The 13,110-nt window shown below is 44.4% G+C and overlaps 1 protein-coding gene across 1 annotated transcript in view; it reads right to left on the bottom strand.

Annotated features, from left to right (window-relative positions):
* The window catches only part of LOC107583312 (NACHT and WD repeat domain-containing protein 2-like), a 45,559-nt gene extending 44,170 nt beyond the window's left edge, over nt 1-1,389 (bottom strand). The window contains exon 1 of the mRNA XM_016269489.1: nt 1,308-1,389. Coding sequence (XP_016124975.1) covers nt 1,308-1,389 — 82 coding nt within the window. The remainder of the gene's footprint in view (nt 1-1,307) is intronic.
* Between the last annotated feature and the right edge of the window lie 11,721 nt (nt 1,390-13,110).

The following is a 13,110-nucleotide window of genomic DNA, read 5'->3' as shown; positions in this document are numbered from 1 at the left end:
TGATGAATAGAAAGATCCAAAGGTCAGCATTTATCTGAAATAAAAAAGCTTTTGTAAGATTATACACTATACCATTCAAAAGCTCTTTTTAAAATGTATATTATAGAAATTATTACTTTCATTTAGCAAGGATGTTTTAAATTGATCAAAAGTGATGATAAAGACATTTATAATGTTACAAAATATTTCTATTTCCGATAAATGCTGTTCTTCTGAACTTTCTATGCATCAAAGAAACCTGAAAAAAATCTACTCCGCTGTTTTCAACATCATAATAATAAATGTTTTTTGAGCAGCAAATCAGAATATTAGAATGATTTCTGAAGGATCATGTGACTGGAGTAATGATGCTAAAGCTCTGCTTTGAAATCACAGGAATAAATTATATTTTCAAATAGAAAACAGTTATTTTAAATAGTAAAAATATTTCAAAATGTTACTGTTTTTGCTGTATTTTGGATTAAATAAATGCAGGCTTGGTGAGCAGAAGAGAATTCTTTAAAAAACATAACAAATCTTACTGTTCAAAAACTTTTGACTGGTATGTTAGCCTGGTATGTTAGCCTACAGTTTGAAGTAAAAAATATTAATATTATTAAGGAGAGTCTGAGATTTATTTGACAGTGATTTCACATTTCTTGTTTGTATGAAGGCTAAATACCAATAAAAGGTGAACATTTATTTACTTGCGCCATTTTTTCCCCTAAAATATTATATAGTTTTATAGGAGTAGGTTTCATAGAGTTGGCAAATTAATTTTTCATAAGTTTGTAGGTACAGACATCTGTTGTGGCCGTTCTTGGCCGTTTTTATGAGGCTTTTTTAATAGTGTTCATATCGATATCGGAATTATATTGTATTGACCGAAATTACGAAATATAGCGTGATATAAATTTTGGCCATATCGTCCAGCCCTAATCAACTCTACCGAAGCATGGTTCGAAGCATCATATGTCGGTCACTACGAGTTACGTCGTGACGACATAGGGGGTTTCAGGACTTTCAGAGAAAATGCCAATGAATTTTGGCTAGTGGACCTTGCATACCTGAGCCACTCCCCGTGCATACGGGTATAAATACGGCTTCGGAGCCGAGTTGGGGGAAAGATTTGTTCTCCATAAAGCCTTTTCGTTCTGACTGGAATAAAGAAGCTGTCCTGGTTGGCGTGACGGCACAAACAGCTGTGTTCCTGTTGATTCAGCAATTCCCCTAGGTGCTTCAACTAAAAGAGCAGTTTCTCATCACGCATGGCTTGCGCCTTTTTAAAGATGCCGTTCCATCCGTGTTCTCTTGGTTCTGGTCCTTACTTGTCCTCTGTCGACGGCCACGAGCGTTGCCTTCAGTGTCTGGACATCCAACACGCTGAAGCCGCGTTCGTGGATGACTCATGCGTTCATTGCGAGTGTATGAGCATGGCTTCGATGCGATCTCTCTCCTCATGGGAAACGGAGCGGCACCCACTGTCTCTACCCATCCCGGTTTCCCTGTCACGAGCAGGGGACTGACGGCTAGAGCTCTGGGATTTCTGAGGGTCACAGTGAGAGCTTCTCTGCTGGGCACATCTCCACGGACTTCTCACTCCTCCCGCAGCGAATGTCCTGTCCTACTGAGTGATTTCGCTGGCCCGGCTCATGAAGGTCCCAGCATTTAATTCCGTGTGCCGCCGGAAGATCGGATGTCGATCGCAGCATTGGGGGATGGGCTATCGTCCTCCAAGGATGAAGATTTGGCGGGGCTGCCCCCCTCGGGTGTTGTCACCGCTGCCGAATTGGACCCGGAAGTGACTGCCGTGCTTCCTGGGCAGTTGTGAGTATCGGGATGGAGGTGTGCACCCCTCTCAGTCCCGCCCTCTCGCAGCTGGATGATTGGTTTCCTGGCGTGGCTCACAACCGTGCCGTGCGCCAGTGCCTTTTTCCCCGGAGGTGCATGAGGAGCAAGAAGTCGTGTACGGTAACTTTTTCTAACAGAAGCCGCTCGTCTCCCTCCTCCGTCCTGACTATCCGGCTATCCTGCAGGTCCACCAAGCCAAGGCACTCATACAAATGCACGAGGGTAGTTCCGACCCGGGGTTGATGCAGGAACTGCGCATGGCGACTGACTTTGCCCTCCGGTGACGAAAGTTGCGGAACGGTCCCTCGGGAAGACGATGTCCACGCTTGTGGCCCAAGAGCATCATCTTTGGCTTAACCTGGCTGAGATGAGAGATGTCGACAAAGTGCACTTTCTTGATGCTCCTATCTCGCAGGTTGGCCTATTCGGCGACACTGTCGAGGACATTGCCCAGCAATTCTCGGCAGTGCAGAGACAGACTGATCCTCCAGCTGCCACCGCTCCGCCGCAGGCCACACCTCAGCCTGCTTGTCGCCGAGGGCGCCCCCCCTGCGTCCTCGAGATCATCTCTGCCACGTGCTGAGACACCGTCGAGGCCGGTGTGTTGAGCCTCTCGGAGGACTGCGGCACCATCCGTGTCCCAGCCGGCCCCTAAGTCCTCTAAAAAGACGACAAAGCGGCCCTGACACCGGCAACCCAGAGATGTGGGAAGCTGCTCTTTTTCAGGAGATGGAGAGAACAGTGCCACTCCTTCCCACGGAGGAGGGCTGGGCGGAGAATCCTTTGTTCCGTTTTGGTTCAGTTCACCAGACCACCCCTCAGGTTCAGCGGGATTCTCGAGACTTCAGTGGCAGCTCGAGATGCCCCTGTCTTGCACAACAAGATTGCTGTCCTACTGGCGAAGGACGCAAATGAGCCTGTCCATCCAGCCAAGGTGAAGTCAGGGTTTTACAGCCCTTACTTCATCGTGCCCAAGAAAGGCGGTGGCCTTCAGCCAATCCTGGATCTGCGAGTCTTGAATCGGGCCTTTCACAAGCTCCCATTCAAGATGCTGTCGCAGAAGCGCATCATCAGATGCATCCAGCCCCAGGATTGGTTTGCAGCAGTCGACCTGAAGGACGCTTACTTTCATGTCTCGATTCTTCCTCGACACAGGCCATTGCTACGGCTTGTGTTCGAGGGTCGGGCATGGCAGTACAGGGTCCTCCCCTTCGGGCTGTCCCTGTCCCCCTGTGTCTTTACGAAGGTGTCCTTGCCCCGTTATGGGAAGTGGGCATCAGGATCCTCAACTACCTCGACGACTGGCTCATTATGGCCCAGTCATGAGAGCAGTTGTGTGATCACAGGGACCTGGTGCTTTTCAGCTGGGAAAAGAGCAAACTCTCCCCGTGCAGAAGATCTCTTTTCTAAGTATCGAGTTAGACTCGGTGAGTATGACAGCATGTCTCACCAACGAGCATGCCCAGTCAGTGCTGAACTCCCTGAGTTCCTTCAGAGACAGGAGCGTGGTATCTCTGAGAACACTTTCAGAGGCTCCTGGGGCATATGGTATCCGCAGCCGCAGTCACGCCGCTCGGATTGCTTCATATGTGACCACTTCAGCACTGGTTACACTCCTGAGTCCCGAGATGGGCATGGCGTCGCGGTACACTTCGTGTGACCATCACACCGGAGTGTCGTCTCCTATTCAGCCCCTGGACAGACCTTGCCTTTCTACGGGCCGGGGTGCCCTTAGAACAAGTGTACCGGTCTGTTGTTGTCATGATGGATGCCTCCAGTACAGGTTGGGATGCTACATGCAACGGGCAGGCAGCCTCTGGGCTCTCGGACAGGGACAGGGCCTCGACTGCTTTGGCACATCAACTGCCTAGAGCTGTTGGTAGTGCTTCTGGCTTTGCAGCCATTGCTGCAAGACAAGCACATGTTGGTCCGCACAGACAACAATGCGGCTGTCTCGTAAATCAACTGGCAGGGTGGTCTACGATCACGTCGCATGTCACAGCTCGCCTGTCATCTCATCCTCTTGAGCCAGATGCGGCTTAAGTCGCTGTGCGCTATGCACATTCTGGGGGAGCTCAATCGTGCAGCCAACGCGCTCTTATGACAGCTCACGTTCCCTGGAGAATGGCGACTCCATGCCGAGATGATCCGGCTGATCTGGAGTCAATTCGGGGAAGCCCAGGTAGACCTGTTTGCTTTCCACGAGTCCTCCCACTGCCAGCTGTATTACTCCCTGAGCGAGGCCCCACTCGGCACAGATGCACTGGCACACAGCTGGCCTTGGGCTCTACGCAAGTATGCGTTTCCCCCAGTGAGCCTACTCGCACAGACACTGTGCAAGGTCAGGGAGGACGAGGAACAGGTCTTGCTAGTTGCGCCTTACTGGCCCACCCGGACCTGGTTTTCAGAACTCATGGTCCTCGCGACAGCTCCTCCCTGGCACATCCGTCTGAGGAAGAACCTCCTTTCTCAGGGGCTCGGCATCATATGGCACCTTTCGTGATCAGGTGGTGAACCTGCAAGCACTGCCCTCAGAGGAGGCAGATCCAGCCTTGCCGTTGCTGCGTCCCGTAAGAGCATTGCGCATATACGTGGACCGCACCCGGAGCTTCAGAAGCTCTGAGAAGCTCTTTGTCTGCTACGGAGGTCAGCAGAAAGGGAAGGCTGTCTCCAAGCAGAGGTTGGCCCACTGGATAGTGGATGCCATCACCTTGGCCTAACAATCCCAAGGCGAGCCGTGCCCCTTGGGGGTGAGGGCTCACTCCACACGGAGTGTAGCCTCCTCCTATGCACTGGCGCACGGTGCCTCTCTGGCAGACATCTGTAGAGCTGTGGGCTGGGTGACACTGAACACCTTCTCGAGTTTTTACAGTCTCCGCGTTGAGCCGGTTTCTTCCCATGTGTTGGGTAACAGGTAAGTGACGGGAAGAGCCGGCTGGTGTCATGCATGCTGCACCATTCCCCCACACCTGGGGATGCTAGCGCCTTTTGCTCCTCCAGTAAGTTCCCTGGATGGCGAACCCTAGTTGAGTATCCTCCAGCACCCCTGGCAGTCAGAATGGGCAGAGCAGTCTGACGCCAGGCCCAGTATCGATGTTAGCTTGCCCGGGTTTCCAGTCAGCCCCTATACTGGACTAGGTGTCCATATGGCTTGATTCCCTGCGGGCGATCCCATATATGTATTCTTCCACTGTAAGGTTTCCCTCTCGGTGAACCTGTGTCTTCCCTTTGACAGACCACTCTGTCAGTCTCTTCTGGCATCTGTTCCTCCCTACTCCTTGGTAGGAGCTGCCTCAGAGACCCATTCTGTAAGTTGTACTGCTCCAGGCCTGGGTCAGTCCATATCAGTGTCTCCACATGATACCTCCCTATGGGCAGGATGTGGTCTCCGTAGCGGCCTTCTACGGAAGGCTCGCTTCCCCTTCTTTACCATGAAGGTCAAAATCCTTTCTCTTAAGAAAAAAATGTCTGTCATAGGAACAGCGACTTGGCTATCTCCAGCAGTGATGTACTCACCTTTTGGTCCCTGCGGGCGCCAAGGTCAAAAAGTTTGCGCTGGGGCATTGGTAAGGTTACGACCTTTGCGTAGCATTTGTCTGACACGCGGCTGCTTGTCTACATTTGCAGCACTACAGGGTTGTGACGGGGTTCAGGTTGTGGTGCTTTCCATGGACCCCCTATGTCATCACGACATAACTTGTTGTGACCGACAGATAGGGAATGTCTCGGTTATGTACGTAACCCTAGTTCCCTGATGGAGGGAACGGAGACATTATATCACCATGCTACAAACTTGAACCATTGCTGGTTGCCAGGGGCACGTTCTCGGCTCCTCAGCGTAAAACCTGATGAGTGGATGCACCTGTCGCCTATTTATACCCGTATGCACGGGGAGTGGCTCAGGTATGCAAAATCCACTAGCCAAAATGTATTGCCGTTTTCTCTGAAAGTTAGAGGATTGGGGTTCTCAAGTAAACCCCCTATGTCGTCACGACATAACGTCTCCGTTCCCTCCATCAGGGAACGAGGGTTGCATACGTAACCGAGACGTTTCCTCTTCTACTTGTCTGTATCAGTTTGCTATTGTGCAGGCTCTCCACTGATAGTTGATATTGCGACAGAGAACAGGAAAATCTGACTGGAGAGCTCTCTGTGGAAGATGAGGCCAATCATGCGCTCTGAACCCTCTAGATATAGTCAGGCAAGACAGCGTGTCACAGCTCGCTACAGCATCTCTATCTGTGTCAACCTAGTTCAGATTTTTGTCTGGTTGAACAGCTTGTGCGCCTTTCGTATTTTAAATTTTAAAAGTATTCAGGAAGGAAGTAGATATTCTTGTTATACCATATCACATTATAATATCAAGCGTTATGTTATTCTCCTGACGTCTGATAATGGAACGTGAAGGAAAATTTACAGCTCATTTAGTCAAACTGACGGATAACTGACGGATTTTTTTCTAGCGCAACCTTATGATTTGAAATAATATGTTTCAGCATTTTTGAGTGGAACTTCCTCAAAACAGAAGTGCCTCCCATAATCGAAAATGCAATAGGCTTGTTAGGAAAAAGGTCCAATGTCAATAGTATAGTGATATATGAAGCACAGCTCACACAGATGTCACTTTCAAGCCAAGCAGCTTTCTGTTGTCAACACGGCACATTCGCTTGACTAACTTTAACCCACCGTGAAATCTGCATGGACAAATCTGTCATCCTCACGCAAAATTCACGATTTACAAATTCACAAATGGTGCTACTGAAATAACTTTATTTTGCCCATGACTATTCGCCGCCAAACAGCAGGAAATGTGATTGCACCTTTAGAACATTATTATTACTGCCCTTTCATATTAACACAAAAAACATAACACAGGAGCTTAAAATGTAAAGGTTTATTTCAAAAGGTTTCTTGTGGTCTAATCATTCAATGTCCAATGTTGTAATCTTGTCACATGCAAAAAAAACCTCAGAACCAAAGAAAACTTTAGACCACATTATTGTCAAGTTAGTAGACAAGACACGTTATAGACAGGCAAAACACCAGGGAAAAGCAGATATCTTCATAAAGTCATAAATTAATCAACGTGCCACGCACTGGAGAGTGCTTTAGACAGCGAATTTGCATAACAGATTGAAGCTTTCAAAATGTATCCATCTGAAAATTGAGGCAAAGATATAGGTATAGAGAAAAAGAAAGTAAGAAAAATAGAGAGGCAAAGAAAAGAATAAAAGAACCACCAGCTATATGAGCTGCTGTGCTGGCCTCCACATTTATATGTGGCATGTTTGAAATGTCTGACATGACTGACATTGATAAAAAAAGATAAAGAACAGGGAGAAAAAGGGAAAAAATAGTAATCTCATTCACTTCAGGGTGGAGGGAAGGGGGATAATGCCAATAAAGCATTATTGAACCAGACTGAATTGAAGGAAGGAAAGTGAGGAAAGACGAAGGCGGGAGTCATGAAAGGGTGTGAGAAATAAATGATTTGAACGAGACTTTTTTTTTTGAATGAGAATTTCTATAATAAAATCATGTAGCCCCAATCAAAGCCCAGAAAGGCTGTCATTAAACAGATATACGGACTAACGGACTCCCAGTCTCCTACATTAAAAGTGAACATGAAATCAAAATGGACCCTATTTACATTAAGTGCACTTGCCACTTTAGACATTCTAATAACTATAAGTAATTTTGCAACTGCATGTCAACTAATTGCCAACTATTAGATTATGAGTAGACTATTAGTTTAGGGTTAGTAGAATAAGTTGATTTGTTACTTACAGTTGCAAAGTTACTTACAGTTAGAAAGCCTGTCGAGGGACCATAAAAATAAGCTGTTAGCAGATTTTAAGCAAACAGTCTACTAATACTCTACTCTACAGGTAGCTGACATGTAGTTAACGTGGACTATCAATTTAAAGTGTTACCAGTTCCAGGACTTTCACACACAGAATGCATTCTTGCATCCATCTGTTGTTTTTCAATTGTTTTTCTATCTAGACATATGCTTAATGTTAGATTTTTGACCATAATAACATATCATGCTGTTTTAGTGTCTCTTATTCTTTGTATTTGAGTTAAAAAAACATGTCTCACGACACCTGCATTTTGTTCCATTCTGTTGCTTCCTGTCTAACATTTTTGAAACGCAATAATGCATCCCATAGTTTTTTTTTTTTCTTTTATCAAAAATGAATAACATCACAGATAATTGCCATCTAAACACCTGGCTCCATTCTAGCATTTATGTCCACTTTTTTATGATCCAATCACTTCGCAATTAATAAAATCATGTCTTGTTTGTTGAATATTCTTGAATTTACAAAACCTAGCAAAAAAATAAAAATAAAGATAAAAATTAAAAAAAATTTAAAAAACGATTTCTAATGTTTTTTTTACAGGAATTTCTTCTGCTCATCAAGGCTGCATTTATTTGATCAAAAATACAGGAAACAATGTAATATTGTGACATATTACGATGTAAAATAAAGTTTTTATATTTTAATACATTTTATTCTTTCTTTTTTTGAAAGAAATTAAAACTTTTATTCAGCAAGGATGTGTTAAATTGATAAGAAGTGATAGCAAAGACTTATATTGTTAGAAAAGATTTATATTTTGAATAAATGATGTTCTTTTTAAGTTTTTATTCATCAAAGAATCCTGAAAAAAGTATTGCAGTTTCCAAATAAATATTTGGCAGCACAACTGTTGTCAACATTGATAATTCTAATAATAAATCAGCATATTAGAATGATTTCTTAAGGATCACGTGACACTTTACACTGGATTAATGGCTGATGGAAATTCAGCTTTGCATCACATAAATAAATTATATTTTAAAGGATATTAAAATAAAAACCATTATGTTATATTGTCATAACATTTTGCAAGATTACTGTCATGATTCGCTGCTGGAAGGAACGATGGAGATGTGGATAACATAAACGGTATTTAATTAGAGTGTCACAGGGGTAAATCCACAACAGGAACAGGGGTAAATGCACGTAATCCAACAAGTAGACCCGACTGAACAGACTGGGGCTTAAATACACAGGAAAACGTGGGGCTAATGGCAAGACACCTGAAATCCATGAACAATCAACATGAGTGAGAAACTGGGTCACAGCACACGGGGAGGGAAAACACAACAAAGACAGTCCAGGGGCGTGACATTACTCACCCCTCCCGGAAGGCGGATCCCACGCCGTAACAACAACTGAAGGAGGGATGGGTGGGAACTTGGGAGGAGGCTCAGGAGGAGGACGGACACCCGGGAGGGGGCCGGCAGACAAAGACCAGGGAGGTGATGAAGGAAGGAGGAGCCAGGGAGGAGACAGAAGGGACTTGGAGCAGGCGGTGCCAGGTGGGACCCAGGCCACAGCCGAAATGTCGACCCACGGTGGAGCCAACAGAGGGAGGAGCTGACGATTCCAGGGGGCCGACCAAAGGCGGCGGAGCAGGTGGCGATGGTGGGCTGAGGGTGAGCAGAGGGGCTGCCAGACGACAGCGGAGGTGGAGGCAGGAGAGGGTGGGAGGGCAGGTATTTTGTGAGCCTCCGGGCTTTCAGGGCTTAACTCAGGAACAGGATCCCTCTCTGGGCTGGACGTGGAAACCGGAGCCCACCTCATGTGCATTCTGTGGAAAAGAAAAATCTAAAAATGAAAAAAAAAATCCTCAGCTCTGTCACACTCCTTGGTGATGGCTTGTTGGTCGCGACGGGCTCGGGCTCTCCGTCATCGGTGGGCTCGGGCTTGCGCTCTGTGCAGCGGGGAGATGGTGGGCTGGGCTCTGGGTCTGGGTGTGCTCTGGATTGGGGATAGACACTCTCCAGACATCAGATAATGGCTTCCCTCCAGCTCCGTCCAGAGGTATCTAGGAGGTTTGACGGGATGATAGTAATTTGCCCCGATCCAGAACAGTGAGTTCAGCGCAGTCGAACGCCATTACAACAGCGAGCTGGCTGAACTCAACTGCATACTCCAATAGGGAAAGGTCTTTGCGGGCGAGGGAGGTGAACTTTGCGCAGAGGGAATCCATGGGGAACACGGGGAAAAACAGAAAACAAACACTGTAGAAAACACGGAAAACAAACGAAGGGGAAAATGCAAATAAAGTTACTTTTGAGGGTCGGGTCTTCTGTCACGATTCGCTGCTGGAAGGAACGATGGAGACGTAGATAACATAAACGGTATTTAATTAATGAATCACAGGGGTAAATCTACAACAGAAACAGGGGTAAACACACGTAATCCAACAAGTAGACCCGACAAACACAAACTGAACAGACTGGAGCTTCAATACACAGGAAAACGAAGGGCTGGTGACAAGACACACCTGAAATCCATGAACAATCAACACAAAGGAGAAACTGGGTCACGGAGCACATGGGGAGAGAAAACACAACAAAGACAGTCCAGGGGCGTGACAATTACAGTTTTTTTTTTTTCCTGTATATTTGATCAAATAAATGCAGCCTTCACGAGCATAAGAGACTTCTTTAAAAACATTACAAGTCTTATTGATCCCAAACTTTTGAATGGTAGTATATATATATATATATATATATATTAAAATAAATTAAAACAAATTTCTTGTTTTAGTTAAATCGTGACCACACTTTTTTATTTTACTAAAATGAGGGAATGAATAAGTACAATGTAATTTAAGTAAATTAAAATGATGGAACAAATGAACAAAGTGTGGCCATGAAATGTGGCCCCCGATAAATTGTGGGAATATACATTTTTTCATTTGCATGTCATGAGACAAAATATGCAAAATTAGTTTTGAATGGAATCAGACTTGATAAAGTGATTTTCCCTCATGTGTTTATTTCTGCTTTATGTTTAAGATCTTCAGAATGGCACATCCAAAATCAACCCACAACACAATCACAAACTGGTTCTTAAAAGCATATGTATATATAGACCCTATTTTAGTGCTGTATAGTATAGTATGTATGTTCTGTTAGAAATAAATGCCACACCACATTACCATCAATGGCATTTTAAGATAAAAGCTTTTTACAGTCACTTAGCATGTTCTAAACATGCTTTAATACTTTATGAATATCTGCGTCATATCGAATCTCAAGCTGCAAGCAAGCATCCCGCTCAATGCTCTGTCCAATCATGTCTATAATCTGGGGTAAAGCCTTTGTGCAGTCATATCCCATGGGGCTTTCACATGTGTCTCCAGCAGCACGGGCTCTGAACGGATGGTCGCATATAGATGAGCTCAGTATTGATACAGCTGTCTGATGCTGAAGCACAAGACTCTTAGGGATTAGGTGAGGTCGCAAGATGGAGGACGATGGAATGAGAATTACTCCCCATCAAAGGCGCCTGACCACGTGTGCTTAACGACTGAATGAAATCCCATCTGTGACTAAGACACATTCCTGTTGGCAATCCATTAGCTCCATGGCATTAGTAAACTAATTACCAAATGCTCTAAGGCAAAAATATTATCTGAATATTCAAAGCACATAATTATCTATTATTATTATAAGCCATTTGAGGGATTTTGAATGCATTGCTTATGAAGCAATGTTGCATTAAAGGTTGAAGTGTGCAAATCTTTTCTCTGTTAAAATAATTTTAGTTTCATCTCTGTTGCTGTAATGTATTGGGAAGCTAGAATGCTTCCAATGACAGAAACATACATTAGCCAAACTCTGTCTGTTTTACGTGTTTTTATTTTTAATAGGGGTGCTCCGATCAGAATTTTTGAGGCCGATCACCGATCGTTGATCACAGGAAGCAGCATCCTCTGATACAATCACCGATACCGATCTTTTTAAAGCCTTCTTTTTATCATGTAGAATTATTTATAGTGATACTCCAATCAGGATTTTTAGACATTTATTCAGGGCCTGAATTTCATTTTTGAAAATGGGGGGAATTCCCCTCTTAGGTGACTCTTGTGAAGGGGGACTATTTTATTTGAGGGGTGGAGGGTACATTTTTTAGACATTTTTAAAAATATATATATAATTATCTCACCTAAATGTTTGATCATGCAGTGCATTTTTGCTTTTACAATCATGTAATTGTTGCACAATAACTTACACACAGCACAAGCCTGATTTCGTGAGCTGTATGTGAGGCGGCCTTTTACGCTAGGTTCACACATACTCTGTTTGCAAAATTTACCACTGACAGAATCAGTCAGCTCTACTGCCTTTTCTTTTGCATTTAAACCTTTATTACAAGCAGTCCTGCAGTTCATAAAAAACTTTCTTTGTTTTCCTACCCCCGCGTGTGCTATCTATTATTGCCTTGTTTATCTAAAAAGTTTTTTTTCCTTTAAACCTAGTCAAAAAACCATATGTGTTGACTGTGAAACACAGTAGACTGTAATTATATGTATTTATTGTGTAATTACTACATTTTCATGTCAATCCATGTTTATATTTACCGCAAACAATGCACTGTTACTTTAGTTCAGTGCGTACAGCACAGCAAAAATAGACTCGGTGCAGAAACTATCGCTGCACTGCTGCAGACGCACCGATCCTGGAACGCACTGCCGGGCCACAACCGTGTGTAGTGTAAATGTTCAAATCCATAGACATGAGCACGAAATGCCAAACCTCTCACGGCAGGTGCGTCATCAGCTTGAGATTGGTTTATGAGATCGACCTTTATAGAGACATCCCAAAGCGATTATCGGCTGATAGTGATCGGTAGCCGACCAGTTGGAGCACCTCTAATATTTAAAAACCATATTATAGATGTCTTGTCAGATTTAAAGGGATAATTCACCCAAAAATTTAAATTCTGTCATTAATTACTCACCCTAATGTCGTTTCAAACCCCTAAGACATTTGTTCATCTTCGGAACACAAATTAAGATATTTTTGATGGAATCTGAGAGCTGTCTGACCCTGCATAGACAGCAATACAACTTGAATGTTCCCAAGTCTAGAGACGTAGCAAGGAGATCGGTAAAATAATCCATGTGACATCAGGGGTTCAACCGTAATTTTATGAAGCTATGAGAATACTTTTTGTGCACAAAAGTAAAAAAAAAAAAACGACTTTATTCAATAATTCGTCTCCTCCGCATCACCCTGTAGCGCCATTTTGGAGAGTATCAGCTGAACGTAAACAACGTACTCTGTTATATGTCAGCTGTGTCACGCCGGATCTGTTTCCTACGTTGTTGTGATTTGATCTGAACGAAAACAACATATCCGTGCGACGCAGCTGACACAAAACAGCATAAGCTGTTTACGTTCAGTGGATACTCTCCAAAATGGCGCTACAG

This window comes from Sinocyclocheilus grahami, unplaced genomic scaffold (genome assembly GCF_001515645.1).
Source record: "Sinocyclocheilus grahami isolate Dianchi unplaced genomic scaffold, SAMN03320097.WGS_v1.1 scaffold52.1, whole genome shotgun sequence".
NCBI lineage: Eukaryota > Metazoa > Chordata > Actinopteri > Cypriniformes > Cyprinidae > Sinocyclocheilus > Sinocyclocheilus grahami.
Note: the sequence above shows the minus strand (reverse complement) of the source record. Positions and strands in the feature narration are given on the sequence as shown.